Below are 19,021 nucleotides of genomic sequence, written 5' to 3' on the forward strand. Positions count from 1 at the left end.
AGCGGTGTATCCCCTCCCCATGGTTCCTTTAAGGACCGCTCACACAGAACACGCTCTTCCAGTCACTGCGAGTCTTTTCCACTGTTTCCTATGTAACATGCGCTAGACGGATGAATATGATCGTGTGTGTTTGATTAGAGTGTGTTTCTCCTCATCCCACTGTCTTGCGTATTAAAGGAGCCGTTCACACAGAAGGACGCAGGTCTTCAGAAGCGCCGTGTTTCTGGAAAACCGTGTTCACAATTAGCGCAAGAGTCAAACGCGTCCGGCTAGTGCGTTCACACAGAAGAGCAGCAGCGCAGTGGATGGAGAAGCTGTTCTGTGTGAACCTGCTCGTTATATAACACTGAATCTGCGACGGTTCAATCAGGAACGGCCCTTCAATCAGACGTGTGTGTGTGTGTGTGTGTGTGTGTGTGTTCATGTGAAAGACGATCTTTAACTCTGTATCTGCTGATTTGCTCCGTGACTGTAGATGAATCATGTTATTCCCGATGTTTCTAGCGGCTTTACTGGCATGTGCACTGACTGTAGTGAATGTGTGTTCGTGCGCGTAGATTCTCAGTCACTACATGACACACAATAAACATTAAACCCTCATGTCTGTATTTCTGGACTGCAGTTTTCTGTCGGAGACGCTGATGTTGGGGATTCCTGTCGGGTTTCTCTGTGGCTCAAGACAGTGGAAATGGAAAGAAAAAAATAAACAAGAAATAATAATTGTTTATTAATCTGTAAAATTACATTAAAATAGAAAAGTATTCATATAAATAAAAATAAGATTAAAACAGCCTACATTTAATAGAAAAAAGACATAATAATGTACTTTCTGTGAACTATTTTTAGATTTGTAATATATATTATAAATCTAAATATATATATATATACTGCCATTCAAAAGTTTGGGATTGGGATTTTTTATGTTTTTAAAAGAAGTCTCTTCTGCTCACCAATGCTGTATTATTTATTTAATTAAAATTACAAAAGAAACAAAGAAACAGTAATATTTCACAATATTACTGTTTCTTTTGTATTTTTAATGAAATAAATTCAGCCTTGGTGAGCAGAAGAGACTTCTTTTAAAAACATTAGAAATCGTAGCGATCCCGAACTTGTGAACGTCAGTGTTTGCTATATTGTGTTTCTGTAACCGAGAACTGACTCTCCACAAACTACTGTATTAAACTCAGAATCCTCTAGAATATCAGTGCATGTGTAGAATTAAAGTTTGAGTGAAACACACTCGTCAGAAGGAGGGAGCACACACCGGTGAGTGCATCTGGCAGAGCCATGGTGATGTACGTGTAATAAGGCACAATAACCTCTAGGTGGCGCTAGTGCTCATGAACAGCTTCAGGTTTATCATGTTATCACTGCAGATTTCCGTGAACGGTGTTTACATCTAATGTTGGTCTCACAAAAACACTAAAGAGCAAATCTTTGACAAATCTGTTTGTTTTTCTTCTCATGTCATTAATGTTCTGAAGAGATGATGATGATGATGATGAAGGACGGCAGAGGCACTGGCTCGTCTTCATCACTTTCATCAGTGTGTGTGTGTGTGTGTAATGTCTAAGGTATTGTGTAATATCAGAATTATGAAATGACTGATGTATGCTTGTAAATGTAATGTTTTGTGTTGTATGGATGAAGTGTCTGTGTGTGTGTGTGTGTGTGTGTGTGTGTGTGTGCGTGTGTGTGTGTGTGTGTGTGTGTATGGACCTGCTCTCTCGAAACATCGGTCACACTTTACAATAAGCTTCATTAGTTAACAGTAGTTAATGTATTAACTAACATGAACTAACAATGAGCGATACATTTGTTACTGTATTTATTAATGTTAGTTAATTAAAAATACAGTCATTCATTGTTAGTTCACAGTGCATTAACTAATGTTAACAAGATTTTAATAATTAGTAAATGTTGAAATTAACATGAACAAATATTAATAAATGCTGTATAAGTGAAGTTCATTATTAGTTCATGCTAATTAATGTAGTTAACTAATGAACCTTATTGTAAAGTGTGCCCTAAACATGTGTTTATCGTCTCACTAATATAACTCACTAATCTCTCGGTCGTTCATCACACACACACACACACACACACACACACGCACACACACACACACACACACACACATCGTGTGACCGGACTGATACACACTGTTTTCGATAGAGGTGTGATGTTGTTCTTCCCGGATCTCGCTTGTGTGAGCGCCGGATGTCATCGAGGTTTCTCTGGGGAAGTTCACTCGCTCCTGGACTCATTAACAGAGGCGTCGGGTCAAAGGTCGAGGCTCGAGCTCATGATGTCATACAACTGATATTTCAACATTCCTCTCATAGTCTCACTCGTTCACCTGTCCGTCTGACTGAGACATGCCCTCTCTGCTTCACACACACACACACACACACACACACACACACACACACACACACACACACACACACACACACACACACACACACACACACACACTTCTCATTCTTCATCATTTACATCAGCGATTGAATGAGTTACCAGTCAAACGTTTCAGATCGGTGAGATTTTTAATGTTTTTAAAACAAGTCTCTTCTGCTCAAGGCTGCATTTATTTGATTTAAATTTAAAAAAGATTAAAAAAAAACTAATATTGTTAAATATTATTCCAGTGTAAATCATCTGTTTTCTATGTGAATATACAGTAAAGTGTAATTTATTCCTGTGATCAAAGCTGAATTTATCATCATTACTCCAGTCTTCAGTGTCACATGATCCTTCAGAAATCACTCTAATATGATGATTTGAGGATCAAGAAACATTTATAATTATTATCAGTTGAAAACAATTATTTACATTTTTATTTCAAGATTCTTTGATGAATAGAAAGTTCAAAAGAACAGCATTTATTTAAAATAGAAGCTTTTGTGACATTAAACACTACCGTTCTAAAGTTTGGGGTCAGTAATAAATCTTATTTTATTTTTTGGGGGAAAGAAATCAATACTTTTATTCATCAAGGATGAATTTATGCTCAAACGTGACAGTAAAGACATTTATAATGTTACGAAAGCTTCTATTTCAGATAAATGCTGTTCTTTTGAACTTTCTGTTCATCAAAGAATCCTGAAATAAAAATGTAAATAACTGTTTTCAACACTGATAATAATAATCATAAATGTTTCTTGAGAATCAAATCATCATATTAGAGTGATTTTTGAAGGATCATGTCAGGAATTTGATCTTTGATCACAGGAATAAATTACATTTTAAAATATATCAAAATAGAAAACAGTCATTTCAATAATTTTAATAATATTTCACAATATTACTGATTGTTTTATGTTGTTGTTGTTGTTGTTTTTATCAAATAAATGCAGCCTTGATCAGAGACTTCTTTTAAAAACATTAAAGATCTCACCGACCCCGGTCTTCTGGCTGCTGGAGTGCACACTGCATATTTTTAACTTTCAAATCATCAAATTCAATTGCAAGCTGGTTTTCCTGGCTTTAAATATGTAAAATAAGCACATGTGACTTTATCTGTGCCAGAGGCTCGGAAACATCATTTCCCTGCAGCGACACACACTACGCAAATCATGTTCAGCTGGACTGCACTTTTATGTTTTCTGTAAGATTCTGCATAAGCTTGAAGCTAACTAACTTCTGGGAAATATATTTTAAGCACAATCTCTTCTGTTTATGGAGCCGGATACGCTGAAGCTCTGCAGTGGTTTCTCAGTAAGGGCCCGTTCAGCAGTTTTGGCCCCTGAGGGACCAGTTCATGGGTTTCATGTGACACTCGCTCTCCTGGATTTAGCGTGTTTATACTGTGCTGTTATGCACATCATCCAACTATCACATTTGAAACCTGATTTTTGTAATTTATGTGTATTTTTACACACATACTTCTCACAGATACTCAGATCCTTCCGCCTCATTCTTTCTCTTATCTCAATGTGGAAGCGCCCCATGTGTAAACTGCCATAATGATAAGAGAGAATCAACAACAGTGTGTGTGTGTGTGTGTGTGTTGTGTTCCGCGAGGCCCCGCCCACCGCGATGACGTTCCTCATTTCGAACATCACACCACTGCTAGAGCCACGCCCCCCCCCCCGCGGCTTGATTGAAATGGATGGTTTTTCCCCGTGAGGAGGATTTGCCCTGTCACTGTTGGCGAGAGTACGGGACCGGTCCGCACGAGCTTCACAAGTTACTCACGGAGATCTATTACCATTCAGAAAGTTAACAGAACTGTGATTAATAAGGGGATGGAGATTCGGATCAGCGCTCGGCTCGGTTTCATCTGCTCGGTTCTTCTGATTCACTGTGTCCACGGGACCCGTAAGTGTCAGTTTATGAATATGAAGAATATGATGAAGTTGATCTGCTTCTGTGAGAGTGACCGTTGCTGTGTGTGATGATGACGACGAGTGTTTTTGGTTTGTTCTGTGAGTCTGTGATTAAACGGTTTGGGTTTTTTTATCACAGGGTATTTTAATACAGCGTATATAAATGCTTATTAGATCCGGTGTCGGTGTTTTATCCCTTTATTAACCGCTCCAGTCTCATTCCGAACAAGCGGTAACACAGGAATAAACGCGTCTTCTGATTGGTCGCGGATGAAGAACATGCGCGCTGTTGTCGCTGATTGGTTGGACGCGCAAATCAGGTACTTTAAATTCGGCTTCTGATTGGCCGCTTTCGACGGGATGTCAGTCACACTAGAATCATGGATAAGAGACACACTCCGCTGATCTCATGTAATAAAGAGTGTTCATGAGTTATTCATCACTTTCATGTTTCATGAAGTGTGTAAGCGTGTCTGCAGGGAGTATATGGAAAAGTATAGAGAAAGTGCTGGGCAACGATTAATCGCATCCAAAATAAAGCTTGTGTTTACATAATATATGTGTGTGTACTGTGTATAATTATTTTGTATATATAAATACACACACATGCATGCATATATTTAAGAAAAATGTGTTATTTATATATGAAATATTTATATAATATAAATTATGTATAAATATATATACAGTACAGTATATACATGCAAATATTTCTTAAATATATACATGCATGTGTGTGTATTTATATATACAAAATAATTATACACAGTACACACACATATATTATGTAAAGACAAACTTTTATTTTGGATGCGATTAATTGTTGCCCAGCACTAGAAAAAAATATAACAATAATTTTTTAGTATTTAAATTATACTTTTCTTTAATAAATTATAAAAGATAGATGCCTCTTCAGTTTGAGGACGGGGTCCCTCGCTCCTGGATGATCATATCTGGGGCCGTGGATCTGAGAGATTATAGACCCGGTGTGGGTCAGTCAGGTCTGGAGGTTTCACTGTTGTGGAAATGCTCGTCTCACGAGAAGTTTCACAGGAAGTGGTTTATCCAGTTCTTGACAGATTCTCGGACGATGTCACACCCAATCACATCACATCAGTCACTGAAACACACACACTAGATTCAATCGCAGATTCATTTCCATGTGTTTGAGGATTCAGATTTTACTCACTGTTGTGAAATATAGGGAAACACTGAGTGTGTGTGTGTGTGTGTGTGTGTGTGTGTGTGTGTGTGTGTGTGTGAGAGAGAGACACTTCTGCTCAGTTACTGGAATAGAGGAGGGAAAAACAGGATGATCTGGAAACTCTCTCTCACACACACACATACTCACACTCTCTCTCTCTCTCTCTCTCTCTCTCTCTCTCTCTCACACACTCACACACACACACACACACACACACACACACACACACACACACACACATACATGGTGGCCTCATGTGTATTTGAGGAATTTTGAGGAAAGCCAGTTGAGTTATCAGGGCCAAACACAGTTCCCCTGTAAGGCATAAACACTGCAGCTCCAGCTGAGCGGAGTCAGTCTCTTCTCCAAACATCCTTCTGGATCTTTTCCGTCAAGCTCCGCCCCTTCATCTCGACTGCATCTTGATTATGCAAATGTTTCCATAGAGACTAGAGTGAGCAACTGGTGGTGTGATTATTGACTCCGCCTCTGTCCATTGTCTTAAAGAGACACTACACACCCGTCATCAGTCACACACTGAATATTTATGATCAACAAATGCTTTGTGCAGCGATCAGCTCTCGCTCTCTCGCTCTCTCTCTCTCTCTCTCTCGCTCTCTCGCTCTCTCTCTCTCTCTCTCTGTTGATATGCATTAACATGTAAATTACATGTATGTTTCTATCAGATGTTTTCAGGAGTCAGTGTTCTGATTTGCTGTAGCTAGATTATGACTCATAACATCATATGTCAAATATGTGATGCTTTTATATGACGGTGGAGTTGAGACGAGTGTGTGTGTGTGTGTGTGTGTGTGTGTCAGGTGCAGCCGCCTGCAGTCAGGAGCAGTTCAGGTGTGGAAACGGGAAATGCATCACCAGCCGATGGGTTTGTGACGATGCAGACGATTGTGGAGACGGAAGTGATGAGCTTCTTCAGTCCTGCCGTGAGTCAAACACACTCCATCAACATTACAGCTCTTGACAAGGACTTTTAACATTATTCTTTAAAGCCCCTATATGCTATTTTAATGTCTCCTACTAAAGGTTTACACACACTTTAATGTCCTCATAATCTCCACGGCAGCATCAGCTCTTTTCTCTCAGTGTCTGAAACGCTTCGATTGAAGATTCAGTCTCTCTAAGCTCCGCCTCTCTGAGAGCTGCTCTGCTGTGATTGGTCAGAAAGCAAACGCTCATTATCATATCTGAATCTCAGCTCTTGATCACAGTGATACGAACAGTAACGATGGCGTGTGTTTTACCGTATCAGTCTCAGAAAACAGCGTCTTCTCGACATGAACAACACGAACCAAACTCTTCCAGTCTCAGAGAAGCTACAGTGTTTGAGGGTGGAGCTAAGAGACGCTGTTCAGCCAATCAAGACCATTATGCAAATGAGTTACAAACCTACACAGGTTCAGCAGGAAGTGAGACTGGAATTACTGATGACTCGTTTCAGTTGGGAATCGCTTCTTTCTTTTGGAAAACAAAAACACTATTTATCTGCACTTTGATGATATCTTCAGCTTTTACATTCACAAACAGATTTATTACACAGATCACATCCTAAAAGGCATAATAGAGGCACTTTAAGGTGTTTTAGCATGACGAGTTGAGGCTACTGAGTGTACACACGTAACAATCACCTCATTAAAGTTCAGAAATCTCTATTCCACAGGAGAGAAGACTTGTTCGTCGGGCCAGTTCAGCTGCGGCGGGCGTCTGAATCAGTGTGTGTCCACCAGGTGGCGCTGCGACGGGAAGTCTGACTGCGAGAACGGCGCAGACGAGCAGGGCTGCGGTAAATACCACTGAAAAACTCAAGCTCACATTTCCGTTAGCTGTGCTATATCGTGAGTCACGGCTGAAGGGCGTTGCTAGGCTCTACTTGTTACTAGATGACAGATGAGGTTCTGTTGTGTTCACGCCGGGTTTATTCGTGCTTTAGCGCTGCAGAACTGCACGGCTGAGGAGTTTCGCTGTCGCAGCGGTCAGTGTGTGTCGCAGGCGTTCGTCTGCGATGAGGACTCGGACTGTGACGACGGCAGCGATGAGGAGTCGTGTGCCGTTCTCACCTGCAGCCCCGGCTCCTTCCAGTGCAATAACTCGGTGTGTGTGCCGCGGCTCTGGGCCTGCGACGGGGACGCCGACTGCACCGACGGGTCCGACGAGTGGCCCCAGAACTGCCCGTCCGGCTCGGGTCGGAAGCCGGAGCCGGCCTGCAGGGGTCACGAGTTCCTGTGTGGCAGCGGAGAGTGTGTTCCCGGCAGCTGGAGGTGCGACAGAGGCTTCGACTGCAACGACCGCTCCGACGAGGACAACTGCAGTGAGTTCAGTGTGTCTGGTTCATGCAAACATGTGTTTTCACTCATATCAAAGGGTTAAAACCCTGCGAAATTGCGAAAAAATAATATATATTAATTGTGACCGTTTTTTGACAGACATTTTTAGGCATTTAAAGGGTTAAAATCCTGATGTTGGTGGGGAAAAAAAAATCTAAGTCAGCTAAAGTGGAAAAAATATTAATATATAATACTTTACTGACAGCTTTCTGACATGGACATTTTAAGGGTTAAAATCGTGATGTTGGTAAAAAAAAAAAAAAGTGAAAAAATATCAATATTTAATAATTGTATGACAGTTTTGTCCTCTGAGGACCTCTGTGTAACTTTTTTAACCCTCATCCTTCGCTCGCGTTTTGTAACACATCTTTCCCTCGCGGGTCAAAATGACCCGAAGCCCTAAAATTATACTTACTTTTTTTTTTTTTTTTCAGAAAGCTTATTTTATTTCATTTTGATCATATTTTTTCTCTTTTTTCATGCAATTTATATATATATATATATTTTTTTTTTTTTTTTTTTTTTTATTATTATTATTATTTTTTATTGTATTTACCTTTAAATTACTACATTAAATCAATAAATAATACATAAATAGTAATTTAAGCACATTCCTCACATTCTTTCAACTTAAATTCAAAATAACTCACAATTTCATACATAAACCTTTTAATTCAGCTCGAAATTCACATTTATCTGTATAGCTCTTTTCACAATACACATAATTTCAAAGCAGCTTTACAGAAAATGCATGATCCACATTACAATTTAGAGTGATCTGTAATCAGAGGAAACTGTCTAAGTTAAGTATTTCAGAAATGTACATATACAAAATCACAGTTAGTGAAAATGTATTAATTTAAACAATGTAATAATTTAAGGCAGAAACAATGAGCTCATTGAAGTGATGAATACTTATTTGTTAACAAATGATTATGACATTTAGAAAAAATGTAGCATTTTAAAGGGTTATCCCTTCTCTGACAGATGCATGTGTGTGTGTGTGTGTGTTGCAGCTTCGCCCACGTGCCGTCCGGATGAGTTCCTCTGCACCGACGGCGTCTGCATCCCAGGCCTGCGTCAGTGTGACGGGAATCCCGACTGTCGGGATCAGAGCGATGAGATGGACTGCGTCATCGGTGAGAATCACACACACATCCATCATGTGTGTGAACGCTTGTTCGTGTCGGTCAAAAATGACAGGAATTAATTTTTTTATTTTGATGAAATTAATGTACTATATTTTAGTTCGATAGTGTTTTTTATTCAATATTTTGTATTTTTAGGGGATTTTACGTTACTAAATAATATTTATGCTGTATTTATAATCCATTTATTCACTTTTTGAGCATAGACCTGAAAATTACATTCCCAACTTAAACTGATATAAATCTTGAAAGCTTTAGAGCGACAGACTGAAGTTTGATCTCTTTTCAAAGACGACACTTGGCAGATTATTGCTGACGTGGGAAAAGTTTTAAAAAGTGAACTTAAAAAAAGTCATTTTACGTGTATTGTTATGAAAAATGTGCAAAAATACTATTTTACATTTTTATATGAAATAAATATATTCAAAAACATTTTTACTCTAAAACTGTGAGAAAATCAAAGCCATAAACCTAAACAAGTTGCGTTCAAAATCTGAGGTTGATATCTCCATAAATGAGCTTTCAGTGAGTGTGTTCGGCTGCAGTACCAAACGCTTCCACTAGAGGAAACTCGTCTCTCATTCATTTCCAATGCGCTCATTTTTGACCGAGAGGAGCACAAGTGTGACTATTGTTTTCAGGGCCATTTAACCTGTCCATGATTTTTTTTTTTGTTCACACAGCAAGTGCCAAAACCTCTACCAAGTTTCGTACCATTCCGATAAAAAAAAAAAAAAGTAAATTTTTTTGTTCGAGGTGTGCGGTCTCTAACTGTTTGCTGTGTCTGTCTGTAGTGAACCGGTGCGAGGAGCCGAGCCGGTTTAAGTGTCGCAGTGGCGAGTGTATCAGCGCAGACCAAGTGTGTGACGGTCAGAAAAACTGCATCGACTGGTCAGATGAGCCTCTCAGAGACTGCAGTGAGTTTCACCAGTGTTCCTGTAGTGTGTGTGTTCCTGTAGTGTGTGTTCTGAGGAAATCCTGTAGTGTGTGTGTTCCTGTAGTGTGTGTGTTCTGAGGAAATCCTGTAGTGTGTGTGTTCCTGTAGTGTGTGTGTGATCTGAGGAAATGAACCTTCTGTGGGTAAAAGTGGATTTTACCCAGATCATATACACACGATGCTGAATAGGACACTCCAGAGTCACACACAAGTTCTCATCATCAACTGAAGATCCACCGCTGTGATCCTCGAGTCCTGTATCGCTTACACAGACTTTATTAACCCTTGAGTTACACAGAGGTCCTTAGAGGACAAAAAATGTCATACAATTATTACATATTAATATTTTTTCCCACTTTCGCTGATTTCATTTTTGTTATTACCAACATCATGATTTTAACCCTTTAAATGCCTAAAATATTTTGTCTGTTGTACAGTTATTATATATTAATATTATTTTCCACTTTCACTGACTTAGATTTTTTAACTAACATCATGATTTTAACCCTTTAAATGCCTAAAATATTTTGTCTGTTATACAGTTATTATATATTAATATTATTTTCCACTTTCACTGACTTAGATTTTTTAACTAACATCAGGATTTTAACCCTTTAAATGCCTAAAATATTTTGTCTGTTATACAGTTATTATATATTAATATTATTTTCCACTTTCACTGACTTAGATTTTTTAACTAACATCAGGATTTTAACCCTTTAAATGCCTAAAATATTTTGTCTGTTATACAGTTATTATATATTAATATTATTTTCCCCTTTCACTGACTTAGATTTTTTAACTAACATCAGGATTTTAACCCTTTAAATGCCTAAAATATTTTGTCTGTTGTACAGTTATTATATATTAATATTATTTTCCACTTTCACTGACTTAGATTTTTTAACTAACATCAGGATTTTAACCCTTTAAATGGCAGGTTTTTTTACATGTCACTGTTGTTTTTTATGAAAATAAATACATTTTCCATATTTTTTGAAGAGATGTATATATTTATATATTTTATAGGCAGACAGCCTTTGTGTTTTCCTGCTCCATCTCCAGTGATTGGTGGGTGAACTGTTGAAATGGTCACAGATGATCATGTGACGTGTGTGTTTCCTCTGTGCAGACACCAACGAGTGCCTCGTGAACAACGGCAGCTGTTCTCACACGTGCAACGACCTGAAGATCGGATACGAATGCTTGTGTCCGGCAGGATTTCACCTGATCAACCGCACGCACTGTGAAGGTGAGCAGCCGTCCGGGTGAACCCAGTGCATGATGGTCTGTGAGTGTGTGTTTGGTCTCATGACGTCGTGTGTTTGTGTGTAGACGTGGATGAGTGTTTGGACGCTGACAGATGCTCTCAGATCTGTGTGAACCTGCCGGGCAGCTTCAAGTGTGACTGTAATGAAGGATTTGAGCTGGATCACGTGACCAAAGACTGCAAAGCTCTTACAGGTACACGCCGGCTTTTTTCTTTTCTTTTTAAGCTACAACTCACTTAATTTTGATTAATTCTCCTGGAAAACAAGACATAATCTCTTATGTTATTTTTACTCATCTAGTAAATGATCTTGATTTAAGAATTTTTAGATATTTGGACTGGAAACAAGACTCAGTCCTGAGTAAGAAAAGCATCTGCAGTGTGTGTGACTGTATGAGCAACATGTGAATGTGTTCCTCTCAGGACTGGGAGCGTTCCTGCTCTTCAGCACGCGGCACGAGGTGAGGAAGATGGCGCTGGGCAGCAGAGAATACACGGCTCTGATCCGCCAGCAGAAGAACGTGGTGGCGTTAGACGTGGACATTCCCAACAACAGGATCTTCTGGTCCGACGTGAGCCAGAAGAAGATCTACAGGTGAGAGAGCATCATGGGTTCAATCCCCAGGGAAAGCAGGAGCTCGTGAATTATACTCCTCATTTGAGGTCATGAGTTTTTTAATGTGCATTTTTAAAATGTATGTGTTTCCATTCAGCGTTTTTATGCAATATTCCAAAATTTGCATAAAAAAAGGTGAATGGAAACACCGCTAGTGTTGTGCTAGTTTCACATCTATCCCATCATGTTCTCTTTCTGCTCACAGAATAAAATAAATTTCACTCCTTATCAATGTCCATCTCCATAAAACGCTCAATCCGTCATGTGTGTTTTGTGTATCTCTGTGTGTGTTTATAGCATTCCTCATAACCACGAGTGTGTGTTTGTGTTCTGCAGCGCAGCGACTGCTGACCCCGCCCACCAAACCACTGTGATTGACAGCCAGATCTCCAGGCCCGAGGGTCTGGCTGTGGACTGGATCCACGGGAACATCTACTGGACGGATGGCGAGCTGCAAACCATCTCCGTGGCGACGGCAGACGGCGGGAAACGCAAGACGCTAATCAGCGACGGCCTGCAGAATCCTCGCGCGATCGTCGTGGATCCTCAGCACAAGTGAGTGTGTGCGCTGGAGCCGCTTGCTTACAGGAAGTGTATTGTGTATTGATGTGTATTGTGAAAAGCGCTGTTGCTATTGTTGATCCCATGTTGTTTCATGTCACGTAGTTTCATGTTCTGGACGGACTGGGGCGAGTCGGCCCGGATTGAGAAGAGCGGACTGAACGGTGCCGATCGGACGCCTCTCGTCACAAACAACATCGTCTGGCCGAACGGCATCACGCTCGGTGAGTCTGACGCGCAGATGATGCGTGTGAACCATAGACTGTAAAAAATATGGGCGTAGTGTGCGTGACGTCACCCGTTGGTTTCTAAAGAGCATTTTTGAAGCCCAAAGTGGGCGGAGCCGGCCGTCGCCATCTTGGCAGTGCGTCACTGCCGGATAAATGAAAATGTGCAGCGAGGCGGATTAGCGGAGGTGACGTGATGCTAACAGACAAACGGCTAGTAGTGACATCAGCGGCAATCCACCTGTCACTCAAGTGGCCACGCCCTTAATTATGCAGAACTTTATGGCTTAATATAATTTAAACGGATGAGTTATAAAAATATTCACCCCCTCACAGTCGTCATGAAGGGCAAAATTAGCAATATAGACCAAAACCACTTTTTGCGCCATACTGTAAACATGTGTTTTTCTGCTGTAAAGTTGGGCATTTTAACATGGGGGTTTATGGGATTGAGTCTCTTCTGCAGCCGGCCTCTAGTGGCCAGTCGATGAACTGCAGTTTAAGACACTTCAGTGTTGGATTCAAGAGAGAGAACAACTGGTGTGAACACATGTGCCGTGTGTGATGTATGCTGATGTGTGTTTGTGTTCAGATGTGTTGAATCAGCGTCTGTACTGGGTCGACTCAAAGCTACACACACTGTCCAGCATCGGCGTGAACGGAGACGGGCGGCACACGCTGATCTTCAACCCACAGAAGCTCCCGCATCCGCTGGCGCTGGCCGTGTTTGAGGTGTGTGGCGCGTCTCCACTTTTCCTACTTTTTGTCTTGTTTCCAGTCCAAATATCAAAAAATTCTTAAATCAAGAAGCATTTACTAGATGAGTAAACTGGCATAAGATATTAAGTCTTGTTTTCTGGGGAAATAAATCTAAATTAAGTGAGCTGATGCTTCAAACAAGCAAAATGATCTGCCAATGAGGACAGAAAAATAACGTTAATTCAAACAGAAACTAGATTATTATTTTTTTCCTCATTAGCAGATAATTTTGCTTGTTTGAAGCAACAACTCTCTTAATTTAGATTTATTTACCCAGAAAACAAGACTTAATATCTAATGTAATTTTACTACTTTAGTAAATGGATCTTGATTTAAGAAATGTTTGATATTTGGACTGGAAACAAACAAAAATACTGAGTAAGAAAATCTTTTTTTGCAGTGTGTCAGGCTCTCATGAGCCGCTGTGTCTGTGTCTGTCCAACAGGAGAAAGTCTTCTGGACCGACGTGTCCAATAGGGGCATCTGGAGCGCGAACCGCATGACGGGCCGAAACATCACCGCTGTGGCCGAACATCTGCAGTCTCCTGAAGACATCGTGCTGCATCACAGTCTGAAACAGCCTGCAGGTGAACACACACACACACTCTCTCACACACACACACACACACGTCATGTGTCTTTGATGACGCTCAGGGCTTGACGTTAACAGACGCGGGTGTATTTCAGCGGTGGCGTGTAACGCAATCTCTCCTATTAGCCACTTTGGCAGGTTGAATTTTATATATAATATATACATCTTTCAATTGTAGTCTTTTAAAAAGGCACCTAAAATAACAAACTAAGTGCAATGTAGTGGCAAAAACATTTAGATTTTTTGATGCATATCAATACTGAAATATTCATTCATATACTCATTTTCCGCAGAACAGACACGATACCAGCTGCTCTTTCTCTCTCATCTCTCCGACAGCGAGAGACACACAAACCCGCCTCCACTCACTCACTCACTTCATTCGCTCCGGATGAATATTGTTGGTGTCACAGGGCTTGAGTTTCGCCATGGGATTGTGCGTTTTGCTAATAATTTTACTAATTTCTGCAGATTGTTTGCTCACACCCAAAGTACGGCACATAAAGCCGCCTCTCAGAACTAAATTGATCTCTTTTTCGCTGCTTATTGCGCTTAAACAGTGAAATACACACAAAATAATGTCAAAATCAAAATGATGGTCTTGGCGAGTATTCACATAAACACAGTCAGTTCTGTTTTAAGTGAACGTAAACAGTTGAGAAAGAAACGCACGTGTAACAGTATAATGATCCGTGCGTCAGGTCTTAAAGTGACAGCAGCCTAATAAACCTGCTGACAAATTATGAGATAATATTAAAAATATCTGTATGGCAGTTTTTCCCAATGGTATCGATGTCAAAATTGTGGCCAGTGAAAATGCTGAGTGACTTTGGAAACCACTAGCCACAGTGAGTGGTGAGCAATGTTAATGTCAAGCCCTGATGACGTCATTATCTGTGTATTTTCAAGTAAAAGCTCTTGATATCAGTCGATCTGCATGTTTGTCTTGCTCATGAGGAAGTGATGTCATTTGCAGGAATAAACTGGTGCAGGGAAGCGGCTCTGGCCAACGGCGGCTGTGAGTTTCTGTGTCTGCCGGCGCCGCTGATTAACGCACGTTCACCCAAATACACGTGTGCGTGTCCTGATCACATGACCCTGGGCGAGGACATGAGGACGTGTGTGTCAGGTACATTACGACCCGCTCTGTTTCACCCCAAAAAATGCTTTTTATACTCAGTATTTTTGTTTTGTTTCCAGTCCAAATACCTAAAAATTCTTAAATCAAGATGCATTTACTAGATGAGTAAAATGAAATAAGATATTATGAATTTATCAAAATTAAGTGAGCTGATGCTTAAAACAAGCAAAATGATCTGCAATGGGGTCAGAAAAATAACGTTAATTCAAACAGAAACAAGATTATTTTTCTTTCCTCATTGGCAGATAATTTTGCTTGTTTGAAGCAACAACTCACTTAATTTAGATTTATTTACCCAGAAAACAAGACATAATATATAATGGCATTTTACTACTTTAGTAAATGCTTCTTGATTTAAGAAATGTTTGATATTTGGACTGGAAACAAGACAAAAATACTGAGTAAAAAAAGCAACAAAAAAATAAATAAATTTCAAGGCCCTGTAAAGTTTGTGAACGTAAACACGCACAGATACCTTGAAAGTGCTTGAATTTATTTTGTGCAAGACGTTTTCTGGAAAAAATGCCATATTATTCCCTCCGGTCCGGGAATAATATTGGGAAAGTCCTTGAATTTGAGGGTACTGGACCTGGAAAGTCCTTGAAGTTTTGAAGTTAACCGAGGTGTGGGAACCCTGCACACCGGACGCTCTCATCATGATGCTAATCGACGTCTGTTTCTCTGTGTAGGTCCGAACACCACAGCGCCACCTCAGGTGACGTCGAGAACTGCAAGCAGAACATCTCAACATCAGAGCGGAGGCGCCGCACACACGGGCTCTCACAGGGGTCGGTTCCTGTCCTTCTGTCTGTCTGCCTGTTCACTCACTCACGCTCACACACTCACCGTCTGTGCGTCTCTTTACAGGAGCTGATGCCGAACATGAGCCGGTCTCCAGCCCTTCCCAGCATCCCACAGTCCTGTTCATCGCCGTTCCAATCGGTCAGTAAATCCACAGTCACGAAACGCACGTGTCACTCAGTGAGCGGTCGCAGTGTGAATGAACCGTGTGTGTGTGTGTCACAGTTGCCGTGTGTCTGCTGGCGTTCGCCGGTGTGTTGGTGTGGAGACACTGGCGGGCGAGGAACACCAACACCATCCACTTCTCCAACCCCGTGTACCAGAAGACGACCGACGACACGGTCCACATCTTCAGGAGCCCCAGTCTGGACGGGTACTCGCATCCATCGGTACGACACCACACACACTCCGGCTTCAGTGTTTGACTTGCTCTCACATGTTTATGAAAATCTGCATGAATTAAAGGCATTATAACAAGTGATCCAAACACACGGGTTCGTCCTGACGAGGCTGAAGCGTGAAACGAGACGCGATACAGAGTTACAGAATGATCAGAGTAGAACAGAAATAAAAAAATTGATTGATTGAACATGAGACTTTCGAGGGAAAATCCGTTCCCTGATTTCGTGTTCCGGGTCAAAAATGACCGGCATTTTAAATTGCTTGTAAATCTCTCGTTATGCTGTATTATCACCAAATATTGGATTCAATCTTTTTGTCAACTTGTGATGCAACTCATAAACGAGTGTCTCAGAGCGTCAGATGAAACACAGTAAACGCTGTCATGTTCTCTAGCGTTCGGATGCTGGTGTTCGGGAACACACTCGTGTGTGTGTGTGAGACGCTTCTGGAGGGAATTACACCCAATCATTCTGATCACACACTTCGACTCCGGCGTTTCAGAAACACCAAACCAACATTAGAGACGCTGCGACGCCATTGGTCCGCTGGTTACTCCAGTTATCCAATCACAGCCGACGCTGAGGGAAAGTCACATGAGTTTATTGTTGCGCATCAAAGGATTTATTCAGTAAATGTGTTTCCATCGTAGTTTATGCACACGTGATATTATCATATAAAATAATGATCCGTGTCGGATTGAGCACATACGTTTGTTTATGCGCATTTTTAAAATTTATGTGCATCCATAATTTTTTTTTAATGCAACACCCCAAAATTTGCATAAAAACAGATGAATGGAAACACAGCTAATGAGGCCTACGATTAATCAGTGACAACACGAAATACAAAACCTGCGCTAACTGAAAGAATCCAAGTTGACAAAAAGATTTAATCCAGTATTCAGTGATGATAAAGCATAACAAGAGATTTATTAGCAATTTTAAAAGCCGGTCTTTTTTGACTGGGTAATAAGGTCGGGAACCGCTAAAAAATTTGATAAAAAAATATCACAAAACAAATTTGGGAAGTAATTATACCCTGTGTGAGCAAGGTTTTAATCCGATGCGATAACATTAACTGGCCTTTTCAAGAGAAGAGAGAATCCTCTCCAGGTCAGGGTTAAATGTTCATAATGTCACAGTGAGATTGAGCCGTAAATGACCTCAGACGGGAGTGTGTTTGTTGGATTCTGTGACAGACCGTGTTTAATGTGTGTGTGTGTTTGTGTCTCAGTGTCAGATGATCAGCATGGATGAAGACGCCGCCTGACGCTCCTCCAGAAACTCTTTAAATGCTGCTCTGAAACTGAAGGACTCGTCCTGATGTGCCTCATGACTCCAGGATCAATCTTCTCATCTTAAACCTCATGAGGAACGAAGACAGACACACACACACACTCGTATCTAATGAATGTTCGTCAGTCTTCAGAAGCTCTGAACTCGTGGCTTTGCACACTCCAAACACACAGATGTCTCCATTCGCGCTTTTAAGATCCAGTTATTGAAGGTATTACCACTTTTTAATGTACAATCCCTGTAAATATGGACGATTATGTAAATGTGGAGGGACAGGTGTCTCTCTTCTTGCACTATATATGTTCTCTGTCACGTAGGCTTTATTTATTTCTCTCTCACAGACACACTTGAACGATCTTTTGTCTTAGTTTTTATAAATGCTGCTTTAGTAATAACGAGCGATTCGTTTGATTCGTTCACTTCGGTAGGGCCTTAAACCAGCGAACGTGCCTGATGTACAGCATGATGTGTGTATTGTTGGAACGCACAGAATTTCCCATGATGCCTTCGACACGTATGAATCGGTCCTCAGGGTCTGAGATTCAGGTGACCTCTGACCTCTCCTGTCCGTTAGAGGAATCATGCTTCGGTTTGTTTACTTTGAGTCATGTTCTGTGTGTAATCTGAAGAGTTGGAGCGTTCTCACTGTTATCGGATGAATGAAGAATCACAAACGCTCCTCAAATATCTGCAGTAAATGTAAATACTCGCCTTGATCACACAGACTTTGTACGAAGAAAACGTTTATTTATTGTGTAAATGTGTGATTTATTTTTTTTATTTTTTTTTGTTGTTGGTGAATTTCTTGCTGTTCTGTTTTAAATGCATTGTGTATCAGATGTGATTGAAATGTCATCCAAAAATCTTCCTGCACTACGAAAGAAATGAACCTGTGCGTCATGCGACGACATTCAGGGACTTTTATAGTTTATGAAGGACGTTTGAAGAAGAATTGTGAAGTTTTCTGTCGGTCTTGAATCGATTCTGTTACGGCTGATGGGTCATGTGTGATCGGTTTTACTTTTGTCAAGGTTTATGAACCTGTTTGAGTTCTAATTCTTTATCTCAGGACGGACGATCCAGTGATCTGAATGTTCTACAGGTTTAAAGAAACAAATTACACCCAAAGAAACAACTGAACTGTTATTGACTTTGTTAAATAAATGTACGTTTTCAGACCAGGAATCTGCTGTGGTTCTGTTATTATTCCCTCTGGCTTTTTATTCCAGTTACATTAATAGAATGTTCATTAAACGCAAATAACTTTTTTTAAACTATAGCACAAAAACATTATTTATACATCATTCATGGAGAGTTTTTTCCCCTGAAATGTTAATAATGTTATTTAGTTGGATGTTCATCGACGTTTTTTTAACCCTCTGGTGCTGTTCG

At 40.5% G+C, this 19,021-nt stretch overlaps 2 protein-coding genes across 4 annotated transcripts in view; both read left to right on the top strand.

The window, feature by feature from the left end:
* smarca4b (SWI/SNF related BAF chromatin remodeling complex subunit ATPase 4b) overlaps nt 1-774 on the top strand; it is a 38,383-nt gene extending 37,609 nt beyond the window's left edge. For 2 of the 3 annotated variants that reach the window (XM_084129970.1, XM_084129971.1), the window contains exon 33: nt 1-600. This exon is cut by the window's left edge and continues 1,938 nt beyond it. The gene's annotated coding sequence lies outside the window, so the exon portion shown is untranslated. Of the gene's footprint in view, nt 601-622 lie in introns of those variants that run through there. The other variant, XR_014608336.1, reaches the window with a different exon arrangement.
* A 3,334-nt stretch (nt 775-4,108) lies between these two features.
* On the top strand, nt 4,109-18,814 carry ldlrb (low density lipoprotein receptor b). Its single transcript, XM_084128112.1, has 18 exons — nt 4,109-4,326; nt 6,360-6,482; nt 7,217-7,339; nt 7,487-7,864; nt 8,897-9,019; nt 9,823-9,945; nt 11,098-11,217; nt 11,301-11,429; nt 11,659-11,830; nt 12,188-12,406; nt 12,518-12,636; nt 13,232-13,371; nt 13,844-13,985; nt 14,967-15,119; nt 15,821-15,919; nt 15,999-16,073; nt 16,158-16,321; nt 17,568-18,814. Exons 1-18 carry the CDS (start codon nt 4,254-4,256, stop codon nt 17,601-17,603), a joined length of 2,511 nt encoding a protein of 836 aa, XP_083984238.1. The 5' UTR covers nt 4,109-4,253; the 3' UTR covers nt 17,604-18,814.
* The last annotated feature ends 207 nt before the right edge of the window (nt 18,815-19,021 follow it).

The sequence above is a fragment of the Abramis brama genome (assembly GCF_963993115.1).
Source record: "Abramis brama genome assembly, chromosome: 11".
Lineage (NCBI taxonomy): Eukaryota > Metazoa > Chordata > Actinopteri > Cypriniformes > Leuciscidae > Abramis > Abramis brama.